We start from the raw sequence: 16,714 nt of genomic DNA on the forward strand, positions 1-16,714 counted from the left end.
TTTGATTTCCAATGCCTTGCAGATCATTCAAATCAATTCATTTTTTATATGCTTTGGAATATTTCTTCATAAAAAATAATCGATTCAGCATTCTTTGCTTCATAAAGCGTGTCCATCAAAATCCTGACCGAGTTGTTTGCTTACCCTGGCTTCATGTTTGAAACTATATACTTTGTTGTTTTTTTTCTCTCGCACACTCAAATTGCTGAATGAACACAAACTGAAACCTTCACTCTTGCTGAGGAAAAAAAACAAAGATTTTCTTTCGCTAACAAAGAGCGTGCACATGAATAACAGACGCATGGAAGGAAAAGTGAATCCAGAGTGGTTTATTTATCAGCTGGCCCTTGTTTTCAGGCCAGAGCACCAAGAGAAACATACTGAGCACTAATAACCAACAGCAGTGAGTCTCAGATGCGTTCAGGGACAGTGGTTTTAAAGAGGCGCGGATCATCCAAACAGATACAAACGATGAAAAGCACAACATGTAATTACAGCTGGAACTGTGTGGATTCGTGAACGGCCCGGCGGGGTCAGAGCGAGACGTGCTACATGCTTCACTTGTACACAAGGGATTAGAGAAGGACACGCAGATACATCCTAAATGTCAGCCTGCACAAAAGTGTGTGCGCGCCAGTGCAAATGTGTCATCGACGGTTGCCGTGTGTGTTTGTGTCCACAACAGGATTTGGAGAAAAAAAAAAAATCTGAAGCAGTGATTTCAACATCCTGGTGTTGGCTAGTTAACAGGTAGAAACATGTTTAGTGCAATAGGAAACTTGGCAGCATACACGCGACACAATCAAGAATGTGACGGCGACAACATCGTTTCAAAGTTTTAAGAAAAAGGTGCGATCAAATGACAACACTGCTCTTGAGCTCATGAGCTCAGGGGGATCAGGAAACACCAATAGTTTAGATCAGAACCACATGTACACAGGGACTTGCAACAACACAACTTCCGCCGAGGGGCAGTCACCAAATAAACTAATGTAAAAGAACGTTGATGCTTGAGTGAAAAGTTTTGTCCTGAGCACAATATTGTCTAAGATCTGAACAAATACACTTTACTTAAGGGGCGACAAACTCAGTCTCGGATCGTACAAAATCTATGTCTATTAACAGTCCGTAACTAATCCTTTAGTAGGAGGTCGTAACGCTTTTCGAAAAAAATTGGAGCAAACTTTTTGCATCAGAAACTCTTGCAAGCCAAATAAAATGACTAGGCGTGCCTGATTTGGCTCCTGGTCCTTCCATTTGACATATATTGCTAAATAAAATGACATTTTAACAAAAAGATAAAACGTATGAATTGATTAAAATCACTTAAAAGAGGGAACTGGACAAACAAGCTATAACGTGGGCTGCACTTTTTGCGAGGGAGCCGCAGTGTCATCTATTTTGGCAAACAATAGGAGTGTATTTGAATTTTTTAAGTAAGAACTGAATTAAGATAGAAAAGCACCAAGACAAGTACCTCTGACAACACCGCCAATAACACAGCATCCAAGAAATCATACGCTAGTCGTGTCAGAAGCAGAGAGAGATGCCACACAAGTAAACCATGACACCTTTAGAATCTGATGAAACAAAGTCTCGCATCATTTTGTGAAAATTAAAAAAAAAAAAAATTGAAAGTTATCCCCGTTATCTTTACAACCCTGGTTCTGTGAATGCCCTCTACACGTTTTTGCCGCCTCCCCAAGTTTGAAATAGTGACCCTTGTTGGGCATTGAGCTTTCTCAGTGACGAGTGAGAGCCTCGAGGTAACCCACAGCGAAAGCCTTGTAGAGGGCAGAGCATGCATGAAGTAGAACCAGTGCAACTCCTAGCGTAGATTTAAAGCAACATAAGTACTTAACTCGTGTCCCTTAACTGACATGGATGAAAACTAGATATATTACCCGATACAAGTGGTTTATCAGACAGGCCGTGAAGGGAAAAATAACAACAATCTAATGGCTCTCCTGTGTACATGGAGAAAAAGAACTAGAACTTTAATACATGTTCAACACTCAGACTTTTCTCTCTCAACTACAGCGCAGTGACTTTTCCCAAGTAGATTAAGTAAACAAAAGGATTTCAGGGGGTTTGGTTGTGTGCCCACATTGAGTCCAAGCGCTGGTGTCGGAGAGTGCTGCGGAATGTTAAACAGACTCACACAGTAAGTCAAAATGTATTTACAGCTCAGTGGCGTCGTCGTTTGAAGACGGTTTGGATTTTGGTTTTGACCTCATTAGTGCAGCTGGAGGGTGTTTTTCGCTGTACATGAAGGTCCATGCAGGAGGACGTCAACAAAAACATCGGCAGAAACTCATGCATATTTATCGAAGATAATATAGTGCAAATACAACGGGTGAGAAAAGATTCAGTTGGAACTTTGGGCTTTGGTGGTTTAAAAGGAATTACCAAGGTTATGATCTGTAATAATTGATGGGTTTTTATGGGCAACAATAAAAAAGAGGCTTCAGTTCGAGAAAAGACTTGTTATAAAAATACACAAGAATATAAAAACAGACTCTTTTGGCATTGACTGCGGAAGTGTTTCACTTCCTTTTGGAGTCATTTCATACCAGAAACATGAGTTCCGCCTCTGAGGCGTCGCTGGGGAGAAGGTACCTATTTCCGAGGCTGACGTCTCGCCAGCCGCCGCATGAAGCAGCACGTTACCGTGGCGATGATGACGATGCCCACCAATAGAGCTGACGAGATGCCGATGATCAGCGGGATGAGGAGGAGGTCCATAACTGGAGAGAATTTAGAAAAATAAATTAACAACTATGGATGTTGAAAAAGCTGAAACTGGCAACAATTCAACAACTGACATTGAAGGTAAGAAAACAACAATGTGAGGGAGTTTATATTTTAATGATATTGTCTCCTTGAAAACAAACAGGATCGAAAAATGTTCTTGTTTCAACACAGGGATTAAGTTGGCAACAGATGAAAATGGTGTACAGTTACAAGAAACTAAATTATTCCCTAGTATATCATATTAACAAGTGAAGGTTTTTTAATTAACTGGAGACATAATTTTGATTCTAAACTTCATTTTATATGGAGATAAACCATAAAGTTTAAAAACCATTCAGTTAATCAAACTGTGTGACAACTTGCTTCAGTACTTTATTTCAGTATTTCAGTATTTCATATACTTTCATAATGTTAGGTCAAAAGGGATGGTAGAGCTGTGATTGGTTGGCTAGGGAGCAAAGCATTATGGGAAATGTTCTGGTTTCCTTAAGTAAGAGGGATGGCATCACATTTGTAATGGTGAGTTTGCTAGATTAAATATGTTTTATAATGTCAGCGTTAATTTTTAAACATAAACACAAAAAAGAAACGGTCGCTACTTCCCAGATTTCGTTTAATGTGGGGGATTGCGGGACCACTGTACTGAATTAATATTTTTGAATGGTTAGAATAAAGGGACATTGTCCATCTACTTTTTAAAATGACAAAAACCCAATTCGACACATTCTTAGTATTTTAACAGCTAATAAAATGGAGCAGACACAAGTGATTTCCTCAAGAACTCTTTTGACAAATGTTTTTTGCCTCTAGCTTAAATTTTTCAAGCAGACATAATTAACTCTACACATATTGGAATAAACATGATAATAAAATAAATAAATAATTGAATATTTGATATCAAACAGTGAGATCCTGAAGTTTAAAGGCAATCTTACCTCTTGCATACAGGTAAACAGTGACAGAGTTGGACTCGGCTTTCACCCTGGTGTTGTACCAGCCACCGTGCGGGTCCTGCCCCCAGGCCTCGGCGTGGCACGAGTACATGCCTTCGTCTTCTATCGTTGCCGCGTGGACCCTCAGTCTGTAGCTGATGGGCGTCACTCGATCAACGCTGACTTCACTGTTGTTAACGAAGATCTGAGCGACTCCATCGTACATCAGCACGGCGACCACGGTGGGCAACTGCTCCTCAACGGGAGCATCGGGGGCTTCGGCGACTTGACGCTGCCTTCCAATTGGCTCTGGGATTGGCCAGCGGAGCCACTGCACTTGTGCCTGGGCGGGGCCTGTGGTTGTCACGGTGACGTTACAGATGAGGGTGATGGTGCTGCCCCTTTTCAACAGGGGTCCACGTGGAAGCTGAGCCACAGCCTTCACCACAACATCTGTGCAAAACACACTATTAGTTCAATGTTTTTGTTTTAGACACGAGACCGTCTCTAACAAATGTTTTCAACATTCTAGCCTTTCATTTAACAGCATGCACATTTCAAATGACTAATAAAACGTCCAAACACAAACAAATTCCGATGCACATGAGTCAAGGAGTGACACTGGCAACTTAGTAAAATAACTCTTAAATCAGTGCAATAAGGTTTGGCCAAATCTCACCTTTGGTCTTCAGGTTGACAGTGATGCCCTCAGACCTCTGAGTAAGAGTAGCAGGGATGGAGGGGTCAGGGTTTATCCTCCCGGCATAGACGCTGACAACACATCGGTACACTCCAGAGTCAGAGGGGCGGGCCGAGAACAGTTTCAGCGAGTATCTCGCCCTCGCCACCTTTTCCAAGGACCCACCATTTGCTCGGCTCAAGTCGTCCCCCCAACTGACGACCCCATCAGTGCTCATCCGGGCCACTTCGACCTTCACAGCAGAGACAACGAGTAGGCTTAATGTTTTTCAGATATAAGATAATTCCCTCGCTGAGGGACAGAAGTTTTAATTTCAAATGATTCAAATTAAAATCAAACTGAACCCTTACCTCGACTCCTCCAGGTCCGACGGAGCCGCTGCTCACTGATCCTCTTTTCATCCACTGGACCAGCAGACCAGAATTCACTTCCGATGGCAGCCCCTGGACCTCACAGGAAAGGATAAGAGGGGAACCCAGCTGGACGGTCACCTCCCCTTTAGGGGATGACGCCACACTCATGGACTCAGCTGGAGAGAGAGAAGGAGATATTTAGAAGGGTAGTCTTTCAGATCAGTGCAAACTTAAAGTAGTGATACAAATCGAATTCCTCATGGACACAAGGCACCGTAGTCTGCAGGCAACAATACATTTGTTCACTATTGTACAATCATAGTACACCAGAGACAGCTTAGGCGGGTGTGTTCTGCTGCTTCAATTGTTTCTGAACATAATTTATTTTTTAATCTTAAAAATGACCATTATAAACCTGATGTACATTCCAAAATGTAGATATCAACTTAAATGTGGCAACACAGCCAGCTTTTAATTCAAAAGGTGAATTAATTATTTACCACAAACATGCAGTTCAAACTTAATTATATTGACTCTTGTAATACTTTATTTACTGATGCTTATCAGCCAAACCTGGCAGCCTGTAGAGGAGGTTGATGATCTATCGGATCTAAATATAGAGACAAATAAGCTGACATTCGTGCAGATGCATGTTGGCCAGTAGAGCTGAACAATTACATAATTTATGTTACATAATAAGAGTCTTTAAAAGAGCAGTGCAGGCAGTTTAGATGTGGTCACAAATATTGATGAACAACTAACATCTATTTCTGCCTACAGTGTAAACAGCAGTTAACTGTAACCAATATTTAAATGTTTATATATGGCCAAAAGACAAGGAGTGAAAACACAAATTATTTAGTTGACCAAGTACTATGTAAAATATTCTCAATACTGTGTACTGCAGCTGACACTGGTGACAAATAAGGCAACACAACTTTAACACGGATCATTACAATGTCATAGGACAATAGAGAGAAAACATTCAAGGAGCCTAAATCTTGAGAAACTCCCCGTTTAAATTTGTAATCGCCACGAAAAATTTAGTAGAAAATACCGGTTTAATTTACGAGTCGATACATGTTGACATTTTCATTAAAATAACCACTTACGTTCTTGCATCAAGAGCCATGACACAAAAACAGTGCCTTTGTGCATCCCACGTTTATGGCCAGGTTTAAGTCAAATGATACACATGATGCAATACTTTTTTTTCCCCATGTATTTATTAACTACTTAATCATACATACAGTATGAACCTAATTATATGAAAAGTTAATTATACATTACTTTTTTTTTTTCCATCAGACAAATTCTTCAAATGTGCTTCTCGTGCATGGTGTATTCATGACCTCAAATTATGCATAATAATTTGGAACAATAGCATTGCATTATATATTTTTAAGACTATAGAAGACTATTGTCATTGGGACAAAGAGAAGTAGGACTTGTTTTTGCGAGCCGTTAAAACAATGCAATCATTGTAAGTAAGCTTTTCCCACCCTGTGCCAGTTCCACTCATAAAATACATCATTTAGTTTTTTACTCTGTGCCAAATAAAAAACAAAAAACATTTGCAATGGTTTATTAAAATCCATTAGGTTAATATAATTTGGTTAAAACTATTTATTTTATCTATATAGCATGATGCTTTTTTGCATCTATATTACTGTCCTAGAACAACAATAGCACATCGTTGTCTGATAAACAACCATAAATGAAATTTCTTGAAATCTGTTTATCTATCTTTGTAGCCATTTTGTCAGCAAAGAGTCATAATTTGACCCAAAGGAATGCCCAATGGCAGAAAATTATACTGATTTCAGAGAGTGCATCCTAAAGAAACGAAAATAAACAATTTGGTTCAAGTGGTTAGTTTTGTCGTTTCACCATATAATCTGTTAGACACAGGAGATTCAAAAGAAGTGGTCCTTCTCTAAAGATAGAGTCGTCATACAAGGTCAAGGTGAAGAAAAATATTTTCTAATCCCTGGGATTTAAGCGCTTAAGAATTTATCGCGATTCATGTGGAGGGCCAACGGCCAGATATCCATCCAGCTGTCCATCCTGTTGGCTACTAACCCTTCAAATCCGGATAATCAAAGAGATCTGAGCGTTTATGAGTTTGTTCCCAACAGTCATAGTCATCGATGAACATGCTTGAGGCATGGAAACAACATTAAATTAGACAGAGTGTTTCATTTACAACATTCATTAAAAAGCTGTAGGCCCAGATGCACATCAACCGTCCGTCGATCACACACGAGGGCCGAGTCTGCCAGACGTTTAGTTAAGCTCCAAAACAACACAATCACTCTGGGCTGCGCCCTGGAAGGAGTCCAATTTATTTCACTAGCATGTCAAGTCTGAGCGCTGCCATAGCAACCAGAACCAAAATATGGTACCAGCAGGCCGAGACTCCGACCACATAGAAGGGTTGCATCGTTGGGACCAAAACTATGTTCACTAGTTCTTAATTTTTTTTAATTACATGACACATGTGGCAAACAAAGAAATCCTTTTGCATGATTGTCATGATTGAATAAACTTACTCTACAGACAGAGTAGATGGCACTGTTGCTAGAACGATAAAAGCTTGATGCAGTGTCTGCATTTGTATTTTTATAAACGCATAATCATTTCATGGTTCTAAATCTTCTCTGAGCCTCTTCCTTGTGGTAAGTGAATCATGTCTGACGCTTGAATTTGTGAATTTTTCAAATGTCTATCACAATTTAAATAATGAAAATGGCAGAAGTGAGAACAGTTGAAGGTGCCTGCAGATAGAGCAGATTCATTCTTCAGTCTCTCTCTGTAGGGCGGGCATAGGAACCACAAAACACAACCAGAATAAGGAAGAAAACGTTCAATATGAAATTCACTGTGTTGTGAAGAAAAAAGCAAGATCGCAAGATCATTCCACCAATTATTTTTGAAGATTAATACCAATATTTATCTTAATTGTTTAAATACCAATTTTTTGGATGATGATGAGGATGATTGTATTGCTTTAATAGTTAATATTGTAAACCACATTTTTGAGACTAAACAATCTACAAACACCAAAACGCTGGTTTGTAAAAATCTTTCTCATTTCTTTACCCCACCCCCAGATTGTTAAATCCATGTTATCTAATTTTTTTTTTTACAAATAAGTGATTATCATCAGGGTGGACCAAGTTTATTTGGATGCTAATTGGCATTGACATTTTTTCATTTATTTTAGTTTTCACTCACCAAGTTGCTGCACAGTCAAGTTGCCGATATCCAGGGTCCTCTGTGCAATCTTTTGCCATGATCGATTTGGGTCCCTAATCCATTGCGATGCTTCGCAGAAATACGATCCGGTATCACTGGGCTGCACAGCTTTCATCTTCATGACATATATCCCTAATCCTCCTTCACCGTTCTTCTTCTCTAGCGTGATCTCTCCATCATCGTACCGTTGCTTGTACCAGCGTCCAGGGACGACCCCGAGCAGCTTGTCGATGGTGATAATCTCCCTCACGGTGCTGACCTCCCCTCCAGCTCCACCCCCAGGGCTCCCTGCACCGCCGTCTCGCTTCCCGAACGTGATGGACAGATGGGTGAGCTGCTCGGACTGGATGCCGGCCGAGCAGGTCAGAGTTAATTCGGCCCCCTCAGGTGTCGGCTGACCGGTGAGCGAGCGGGTGTAGCTGATCTGGAGAGTGTCTGGAATCACTGCAGGTAAAAGAAAGGACAGTGACTTATAACAACAGACTTTCTAATAACCAAAAAGACAAACGCTAACTTCATTCAGGGACCTCTTTATAATAGGACACTTGTTTTAGGGTACTGTACTTTGTGTTGGGGGCACATACTTCCCTTTATCTTTGTCCCTAAAGCCCAAGTGATAGTTCATCTATAAAAAAAAAACATCATGTGTAACATGATCAAGGAAAAGTCACAATAAAAACCTTTCAATGAAAAAATGAAAATCTGAAACATTGTTTACGTGTCATTGACAATATAATCTCATACTTCATGCACAGTTTTAACATTTTGGTTCATATTCGTGTGAATATTACTCCAGATATGGTGTGATCTACTAAATTTACAAGGAAAATGAGTAACAAATTTACAAAAGCAAATTAAATGAATAAAAGATAACTCAATTAAAGATACGTTTATACTAAATTATATGCTGTCGCATGACATCGGACACTATATATATTTTTTAATTATACAAGTAATATATCTGGGTTAAACATTAATGCACAAAATATGTCCGTCTTTTTCTTAGTTTCGAAGACCATGATTTAATCAAAGTTCTTTAAAAAAGGTGACTTGTAATAAATTCAGACATGGCTGTACCACACTTTGCTAGAATTTATACTGGAATTTGTTCATTGTTCTGAACTTGGCGCAATGTTTTTTTCACCAAACATACTGTATTGATATTCGACAGCACCCCCATCTATTTATTATTTTTGGGTTTGCAATCTCCTTCCTCACTTCCAGGAAGAATGAAGTTACTAAATTGATTATTGCCGAAATGCAAGCTTACCTTTCACCATAACAGTGGCACTGTAGTTGCCCTGGTACTTGAGGTCAGTGCTTGGAGTGTAGCACTCGTACTTCCCCTGGTCTTCAGCTCTCAGCTTCTGGATCATCAGCCTAACATTGTCCCCAGAGTCTCTGTCCACCCTCACCTCACCGCTTCTTACTCGTGCCTGAAAGGGGGCGTAGGGGAACCCTTTGTCTCTGGTAGACACCACTCCCATTTGCCTCCCTCCGGCATCATCGCGGTAGAGGAACCACTCAAAGTCCTGTGTGCGAGGGCCTTCATACCCTGAGACAGAACAAGGCAGGGAGAGCTGGAAACCGGCTGCACGGTACAGCGGGCCATTTGGAAGCGTCACGTCTCGGCAGATGGCATACTGGAGCACTGTGGGTGAAAGACCAGGGACAGTCAGAGAGCGGAAATGGACACTGGTACCACAGAAGTGCCTCCAAGCTCTACAAACACACCAATCGATAACCGAAACTGGCTAGCAACTAATCAATATCTAAACAGCTACATAGGAAATGCACCCTGGGAAGAAGTAGGTCAGTGAGTTTTAAAATGAATTCAGATATGTCTGTTTTACACATTCACCTTTCACCTCCACAACACAACAGGTTTTTGTTTCTTGTACTACTTGATTGTATGACCCTGCCTTGTGTCAGAGGGAAGTTTGCAGCTGTGGGGCCCTGAACAGGGGGTCACTGCAGACAGGACTGGTGTTGGAGTTAGGGCAGGGATTAGTGGGTCAGTCTGGCTTGTACTCTGTCTGGCTTTTCCTACAGTCTAAATTTGACTACAAATGACAATTGAACAACCATCAATCAGTTGGATGTTGTAAAATGAATAGAGTTTATAAACTGTATAAAATGAACATCAAGTTCTTATCGTCACAAAATGTCTCCTCTTAAAAGCAATTGCATATTTTGACATGTTCAATAAACTTTAGAGACCTATATCATAGAACACGCATGTAAATCAATGGATGTCCACTAATGGAAGCTCCTGCACATGCATTATAAAACATTAATTATCACTTTTTGAAACAGCTTTTCCAATATTTCCAATGATTTCATCATGCATTTATAGTGATTTAATGGGTTCTAATTTGACATTTTTGTGTCAAACTTTTGTCTAAATTAATAGTGAACAAAACTCCTTTTCTGTCCTTTTCAGCTAAACTCACTCCCCTTCCCCCACTCACAGGCAATCCGACAACGGACGTACCCTTTATCCGATCGAAAACTGCTTTTTTTTAGGTTTTAGGATCTGTAGGAATTATGTCTGCAGTGAATGGTTGAAGAGTTAAGGGAATTGGATTATGAGGTCAACATGGTAGGACTATGCATTTTGATTCATTTCACCGTTTCCATTCTTAAAAGTGCTTATTATTCATTATTTGCTTTTATAATTTTCTCTGCCTCAGCCTTTTTTATATAATATCTGGGCTTCCCCCACCCCTGGTTTCGTACCCAAGTATCCAGCGTGAGCCTCAAGCTTGAAAACATGATTATATTTCACCCTCTTTTGTTTGGCAGTTCCATTCCAAGTGTTTGGAAGTCGTTTAGAAGAGAAACCGAATTGGAGCCACTGGCACTTAAACTGTTCTATTCAGCAGTCCTGCAGAAACCACTAATAAATGAACACACTGGTACTGTGTGGATGCGTTTGCCGGAACGTAAATATAACAATCTGTAAAAACAGCAAATGTTAAAATGTTAGTACTCAAGTAGGTAAAACATCTTTTGAATTTATAACGATGTTTGAATCTTTAACTTGCTAACTAACACAAGGTTTAATATTAGAATACTGTATAAGGCATTTGTTTATCCTTCCTATTTTAGGCCTCATGGGTTTACATGTTCTTGCTTTAAATAGTGGAACGGATGGTTTATTTATTTGTAATTTTGCTAAACATTAGAAATGAATGGGTTACCACACTATAACCTGTAAAAAGGTTTCAAAGTTAGCTCTAAAAGAGAACAACTCAGGTATATTGTAATACTGTGGGACGACAATATACTTGTTGTTGTTGTACGAGTACTTGACTGTGGTTTGGCAGAAAGACCTCATGACTCTTGGCGAGGTTGTAGTAGTTAATTTATTTTGAAACCAAAATGTTTCCAAACATCAGCTTTAAAAGTAACTGTACGACTATATCCTCTCATCTTCAGTCAAAGCCGGAATCTTGCATGATTTCATTGTTTCCTATAGCTGTGGAGGACGTAATGACTGCTGCCATCTATTGATTGAAATAATATTTATATATTATATTAAATATATTTTTTGTCAATTATTAATGCTGACATATTTTGGTTTCAAAACCAATGAAAGCAAGTCTTTGTCAACAATCATCATCAGGTGTAAATCCTGTAACGCCAGAGTCAAGTACTTGGGTAACACTAAATATCCACACGTTTGGTCCTACATTATCACAATATATTGTACAATTCCCTATGTATTATGATATGCATGATATCGCTAGATTCATCCCAATAAACAACCTTTTTCGATAAAATGTTTATTTTTCTAAAAAGTACATTGTAATCTAGGAATGCATTTGTTTAATGTCTTTTGGCTTTAAAGTAATACAAAATTGTAATTATAGACTTAAACGTTGATAAAATAACAAAATGTTAGATGTAAATTAATAATTTCCTACTTGTTACAGATGAGAGTATGGATACATTGCATTTTGATTAATGTTCACAAGCTTAACAGTACAGTCTTAAAAAATAGCATGAGATATGATCAAACCAAAACAAGTTTACCAGCGAACCACACCCACAAGCAAAGCTCAGGACAAACTGACGCTTGCTTACAGCTCACCTCAAATCTGATTACTACCTGAGCAACTGGAAATACAGGAACAACCCTCCCTTGGCTTAATGTGTGTCAAACTGTAAAAAAAACTGAGGCCTTCTCACTGATGACAACGCACACGTCAATAACCACATGGGAGATGAGTCGGAGGATTAAGCGGATCAAGACCTAATTATCGTCGGGATCCGACTGATCATGCAGGGGGGACACCACGCAGCTTGAGAGACAGACGGACAGACGACAGACTTTTCTTTCAGATGAAAAAGAAATGTGTGGAAGGAAGATTACTGAGCCGTCAGGGTGAACACTCCACTTTGAGGAACAGTAGAGAAAACCATACAAGTGCATCAGTTATTGTAAATGGACAATGAGAAGATGACGTTCTACGGTGTGACTAAATGTCCAACTTCCTCTTTATTGTTTGCGCTGTCCAGACAAATGTCACACTTACTTCTGTATTCACCTCTTTATGCAACTCATTTCACATTTTAGGGATGACAAAAACCTAACTTGCATTATTTCAAAAATAAAAAGGGATGCCAGTTTATTCAGAGTGTGTTATGTAACATCTTTAACTACGCATTCAGGAAGTTCAAATTGTTAAACTTGCACACTTGGAATGTGTTTGCATTACATTTTTCAACTCCAACAGCGATAGTGGTTGGAGAACATTTCTGAAAACTAAATGTGATAAAAACCTGGTGACCGCATGAAGTAGTTAAGCAACATGTTTTAAAGCTTCAATACAATATTTTCTTAAGTACTTTATAGAAATAAATTAGACAGCAAGATCAACGACACCAACACAATACTACAACCGTGCTTCCAATTATTTCTCCAAAACTCTAGTGATCCCCTGGTCAACAATTGTGAAAACTGGTTTACTGAAATATGTGTTTGATTTATTGACTTGTCTAAAACACTATAGCTAGTGTGTCATATTTCTGCAATATGTTCATTTTGTTGACGCAACAAACGCTCAAATCTTTTTCCTAGATTCGAACTTTTACACTGCACTTTACTTAAACATTCTTTTGATAAGTAAATTGTGAAATATTAATAAGATAAAATAATTAGAACTAATGAATTCACTCCTGTTGGAAAGGACGTTGAAATGCATGACTCATTTACCAAAGAAACCAATACTGCCCACAGTAGATCATTTCTTAAGCATCATAGGCTAAAAAGTTGATATGCCTTGAGGGGTTTGTTCCAAGTGTAATCAATATTTTCTGAATATTTCTTTTGCTAAAAAAAAGGAAAAGGTCTAAATATTAATAAACATTAAAAAAAACATTTGAATCCTGTGACCTGATCTATGAAATATTAATTATTCATGAAGTGAATCATGATCTCAAAAGGGACTCACTTCTCTATGAATACAATTAAAAAACAGAAAAATGTGTATTTTAACTACAAATTACCGCACAAATTCTTATAATGAGTTGAAGGGTAAAATTTCTCATGTCCGATTGCCACTAACTCCATGAACCCAACATGTCTTCCCAACTTCTTTGGCTACCCTTAAACAATATTAAAGGAACAGTACCACATATTTCCAAAATGGTCACATGGACTTTCATTTTCTATTTTAGAACTTCAATTTGACATTTTCTTTTTAGTTTAATTATGAATCCTTCAAAACTGTTTTCACTCAATTTGCCGGCCCTCAGGTCAGAGGTATATTTAATTGTTTCCTTCTAACTGACAAACCACCTGAGTATAATAGACAACTGTAAACTGTCAACATTTGTCGTTATTGTTGGTCAATAATGTGCCTTGTAACTGAGCGTGTTTCTTGTATAATCACGCTATCTGAAAAATCGACCGCTGTACTACCTGTTCCAACTCCAACTGCTAACTGTCTAAGGCGAGTAAAATGTTCATTGGAATCCCTATTATAATACAAGTACAATTACTTGCAAGTCAAATATCTTTTGACTTGATCGATGATTCCTACACATTTTTGTTGGCCACGTCGATTGGCTGGTTGAGTCCAACACGCCATGTTTACTGACATTATCCATCACCTCCAAGCTAATTTAATGGATTTAAACAATAAAAATAGGCTGTAACTGTGATTTATGTTTCATTAGTAAGTAAGTGAATGAGTAAGTAATGGTCATTTCTAAAGCGCCTTTACTAGACCAGGGTCACAAAGCGCTTTAACAATCAAAAACAACTGTATATTTAAACAACGTATGCAGTGTTTATTACATCCGGGCTATTAATTTCCTTTTTTCAATGCATATTTTGAGGACAACATTTTCTAATATAACATAAATTAATTGGAATGAAAAAATGATTAACATTAATTCATAACTATTGTTTCTTGGTTTAGCAACCCTTTAATGATACACAGCTCTTTCTTCTTTTTTTTAAAGGGGTCAATATTAAGCAACTTATGACATATGAAAAGTCGGATTTAAACAAAGCCTTTTGACTTTGTTGACCAAAAACTAGTGCATTTTTTTTACTCGTTTCAATAATCCATAACTTTCCTTATATTCGCCTCAGGAAAATGATTCTTGGATCAATGGAATCGTCTCAATGTTTTTGTATGAATCAATGAATCTTTAAAATAGTTATTTATTGGAGGTAACACGAGTCCTCACTTCCCACTGCACCTGTTTTTATTTGCATTACCTTCCACCTCATAGCAAAATAGACCCGGGGGAGTGTGTTGACCCAGAAATACAGGTATATATATATATATATAAGTATTAATATATTCCATGATATATGTGAGAGGAATATATAGTGGTATCGATACATTAGAATGAAAAACTAACGTCACTGTGAGATGGCGGTCGTAGTGCGCGAATAACTCACCGGTTTGTACAAAGAAAAACACAAATGTTTTCATCACAGGCTTCATCGTCCACCTCTCTGTCCAAATAAAGGTTCTGGGGTCAGATTCGAGTCTCCTTCGCGCTGGTTCTCGTCGAGCATCCCGCCGGGCAGCACAACTGTCTCGGACGGATTAAATCATCGTTAGCATGAGCGGCTAACACTAGCAGCGCTGCTCTGAAGAGAGTGAGTGAGCGTAAAAATGAATCACCTTCTTCATGCAACGTCGAGTTTCTGTCACCATTAGACTTAGTTTCCAACAACCCGCTGAGGTTTCAACATCTCATGCGCGCCGACCCGGTCCGTGGAAGGCGTCACGGGGTGGGCTGTGCGTGTGGGTGGAGGGGGTGGGGCGGGTCGTGACTTGGAAAAAAAAAAAAGAAGAAAAAAAGACTGTAGGCGACGACGTGATTGACACAAGTATGAACCAATCGTAGAGGAGATCGGTTCGTTTGTAAACGTTGTCTTTCTCAAACACTAGATGGCGGTACAGACACGCGACATTACGCGAAGACCATTTTATTTTTTGCCTTCATAGTTAGATTTATTTCTTTACTGTTCAATCAAAAAATAAAACACTTCAATCCAAAACAAGTGTCTTCAATAAAAAAACATAGAAAAAAAACATTAAAAAATATATACTGTATATTTTAAAAAAAAAGGTACCTTAATAAAAAAAACAACATTTCAAACGTTTTTATTTTATTTAAGTTGTCTTTTTTTGCAGGGCAAAAAAGACGTTTGGGTCTTAATTATTCAATCAAAAATGAAGTTACTTAAATCAATTGAAATCTTGTGTTTTTAATCAAAGTGAAAAAAGTATGTATATATTTTTTTTATTGATTTATTTTTTTTCTTTTGATTGAACAATTAAAATATGGAACCATAATATTATTGTATTTAACGATTTCTATATTGAAAGGTCGATTCTAGTGTTTTAAAAATGAAAGAATTTACACATATTTAATTCCAATAAATAAACAAATAAATAAATACTACAATTCAATATTATCTCACAAATTAATTACAAAAGGTGACACTATTATACCAATATATTTAAATGGCTGCCTTGGTACTTGGTTCGGTTTTTATATGGCTTATTATGTTTGTTATCTTATTTCATAGTTTATTTTTGAAATTACACCTCAAGAAAATTCTGATGTTGTGTTTACAACAGCGATAATAAAAGTTTGTGATTCTGATATTTTAAAAAAAATGACAAGAAATTATTTATCTTTCAACTTTTTGAATAAGAATAACCAACTCTTTGTGTAAAAAAAACAACATTAATTTAAATCAATTCAATTAAATATAGACATAAAAATGCAATCTTTCAATATACTCAGTATTAAATCAAAATCTACAGCAAAAATCAATTCTTTATAAAAACAACATTTTATTAAAAAATATTTAAAATGTTAAATGAAACCATTCTAAATTTAGTTGTCCCTGATTTACTTCCATACATTTTTAATTAATCTAAAATAAAGTATGGGACTTTAATAAAACAAAGCCGATTGGGAAAGTTTCAGGTTAAAAATAAATAAATAAAATAAAATGAAATAAAATTTCAGAGGAACTAACTGGACACACAGACAATCAACTACTCATTTCAAAAGTAAATTTAATATTTGGTTATTATTTTTATAATATATTTCTTAAAATGTGTCCTCTCTTTACCTAAAGGGAGTTGCAGACCCATGGCCTAGATGGTCAACAGAATCTTTGAGGCAGAAGATGTTGGAAACTTGGGCAGCTTTAGTTTAGAATATGAGTC

The 16,714-nt window shown here is 37.7% G+C and overlaps 1 protein-coding gene across 1 annotated transcript; it reads right to left on the bottom strand.

The window, feature by feature from the left end:
- Positions 1–313: 313 nt before the first annotated feature.
- On the bottom strand, positions 314–15,298 carry igsf8 (immunoglobulin superfamily, member 8). The gene is made up of 8 exons (XM_087800859.1): positions 15,149–15,298; positions 14,920–15,056; positions 9,268–9,648; positions 7,977–8,441; positions 4,737–4,915; positions 4,366–4,618; positions 3,690–4,139; positions 314–2,747 (listed from the first exon to the last, which is right to left on the bottom strand). Exons 2-8 carry the CDS (start codon positions 14,963–14,965, stop codon positions 2,620–2,622), a joined length of 1,902 nt encoding a protein of 633 aa, XP_087656985.1. The 5' UTR covers positions 14,966–15,056; positions 15,149–15,298; the 3' UTR covers positions 314–2,619.
- Between the last annotated feature and the right edge of the window lie 1,416 nt (positions 15,299–16,714).

Source organism: Callionymus lyra, chromosome 10 (genome assembly GCF_982586985.1).
Source record: "Callionymus lyra chromosome 10, fCalLyr1.hap1.1, whole genome shotgun sequence".
Taxonomy (NCBI): Eukaryota; Metazoa; Chordata; class Actinopteri; order Syngnathiformes; family Callionymidae; genus Callionymus; species Callionymus lyra.

Coding starts and splice junctions, on each gene's coding strand:
- igsf8 (XM_087800859.1), bottom strand. CDS start 14,965: ATGAAGCCTGTGATGAAAACATTTGTGTTTTTCTTTGTACAAACCG. Junction 4,916..7,976: donor CTTGACTGTGCAGCAACTTG/GTGAGTGAAAAC, acceptor CTCTCTCTCCAG/CTGAGTCCATGAGTGTGGCG. Junction 4,140..4,365: donor TGTCAACCTGAAGACCAAAG/GTGAGATTTGGC, acceptor TGTTTTGCACAG/ATGTTGTGGTGAAGGCTGTG.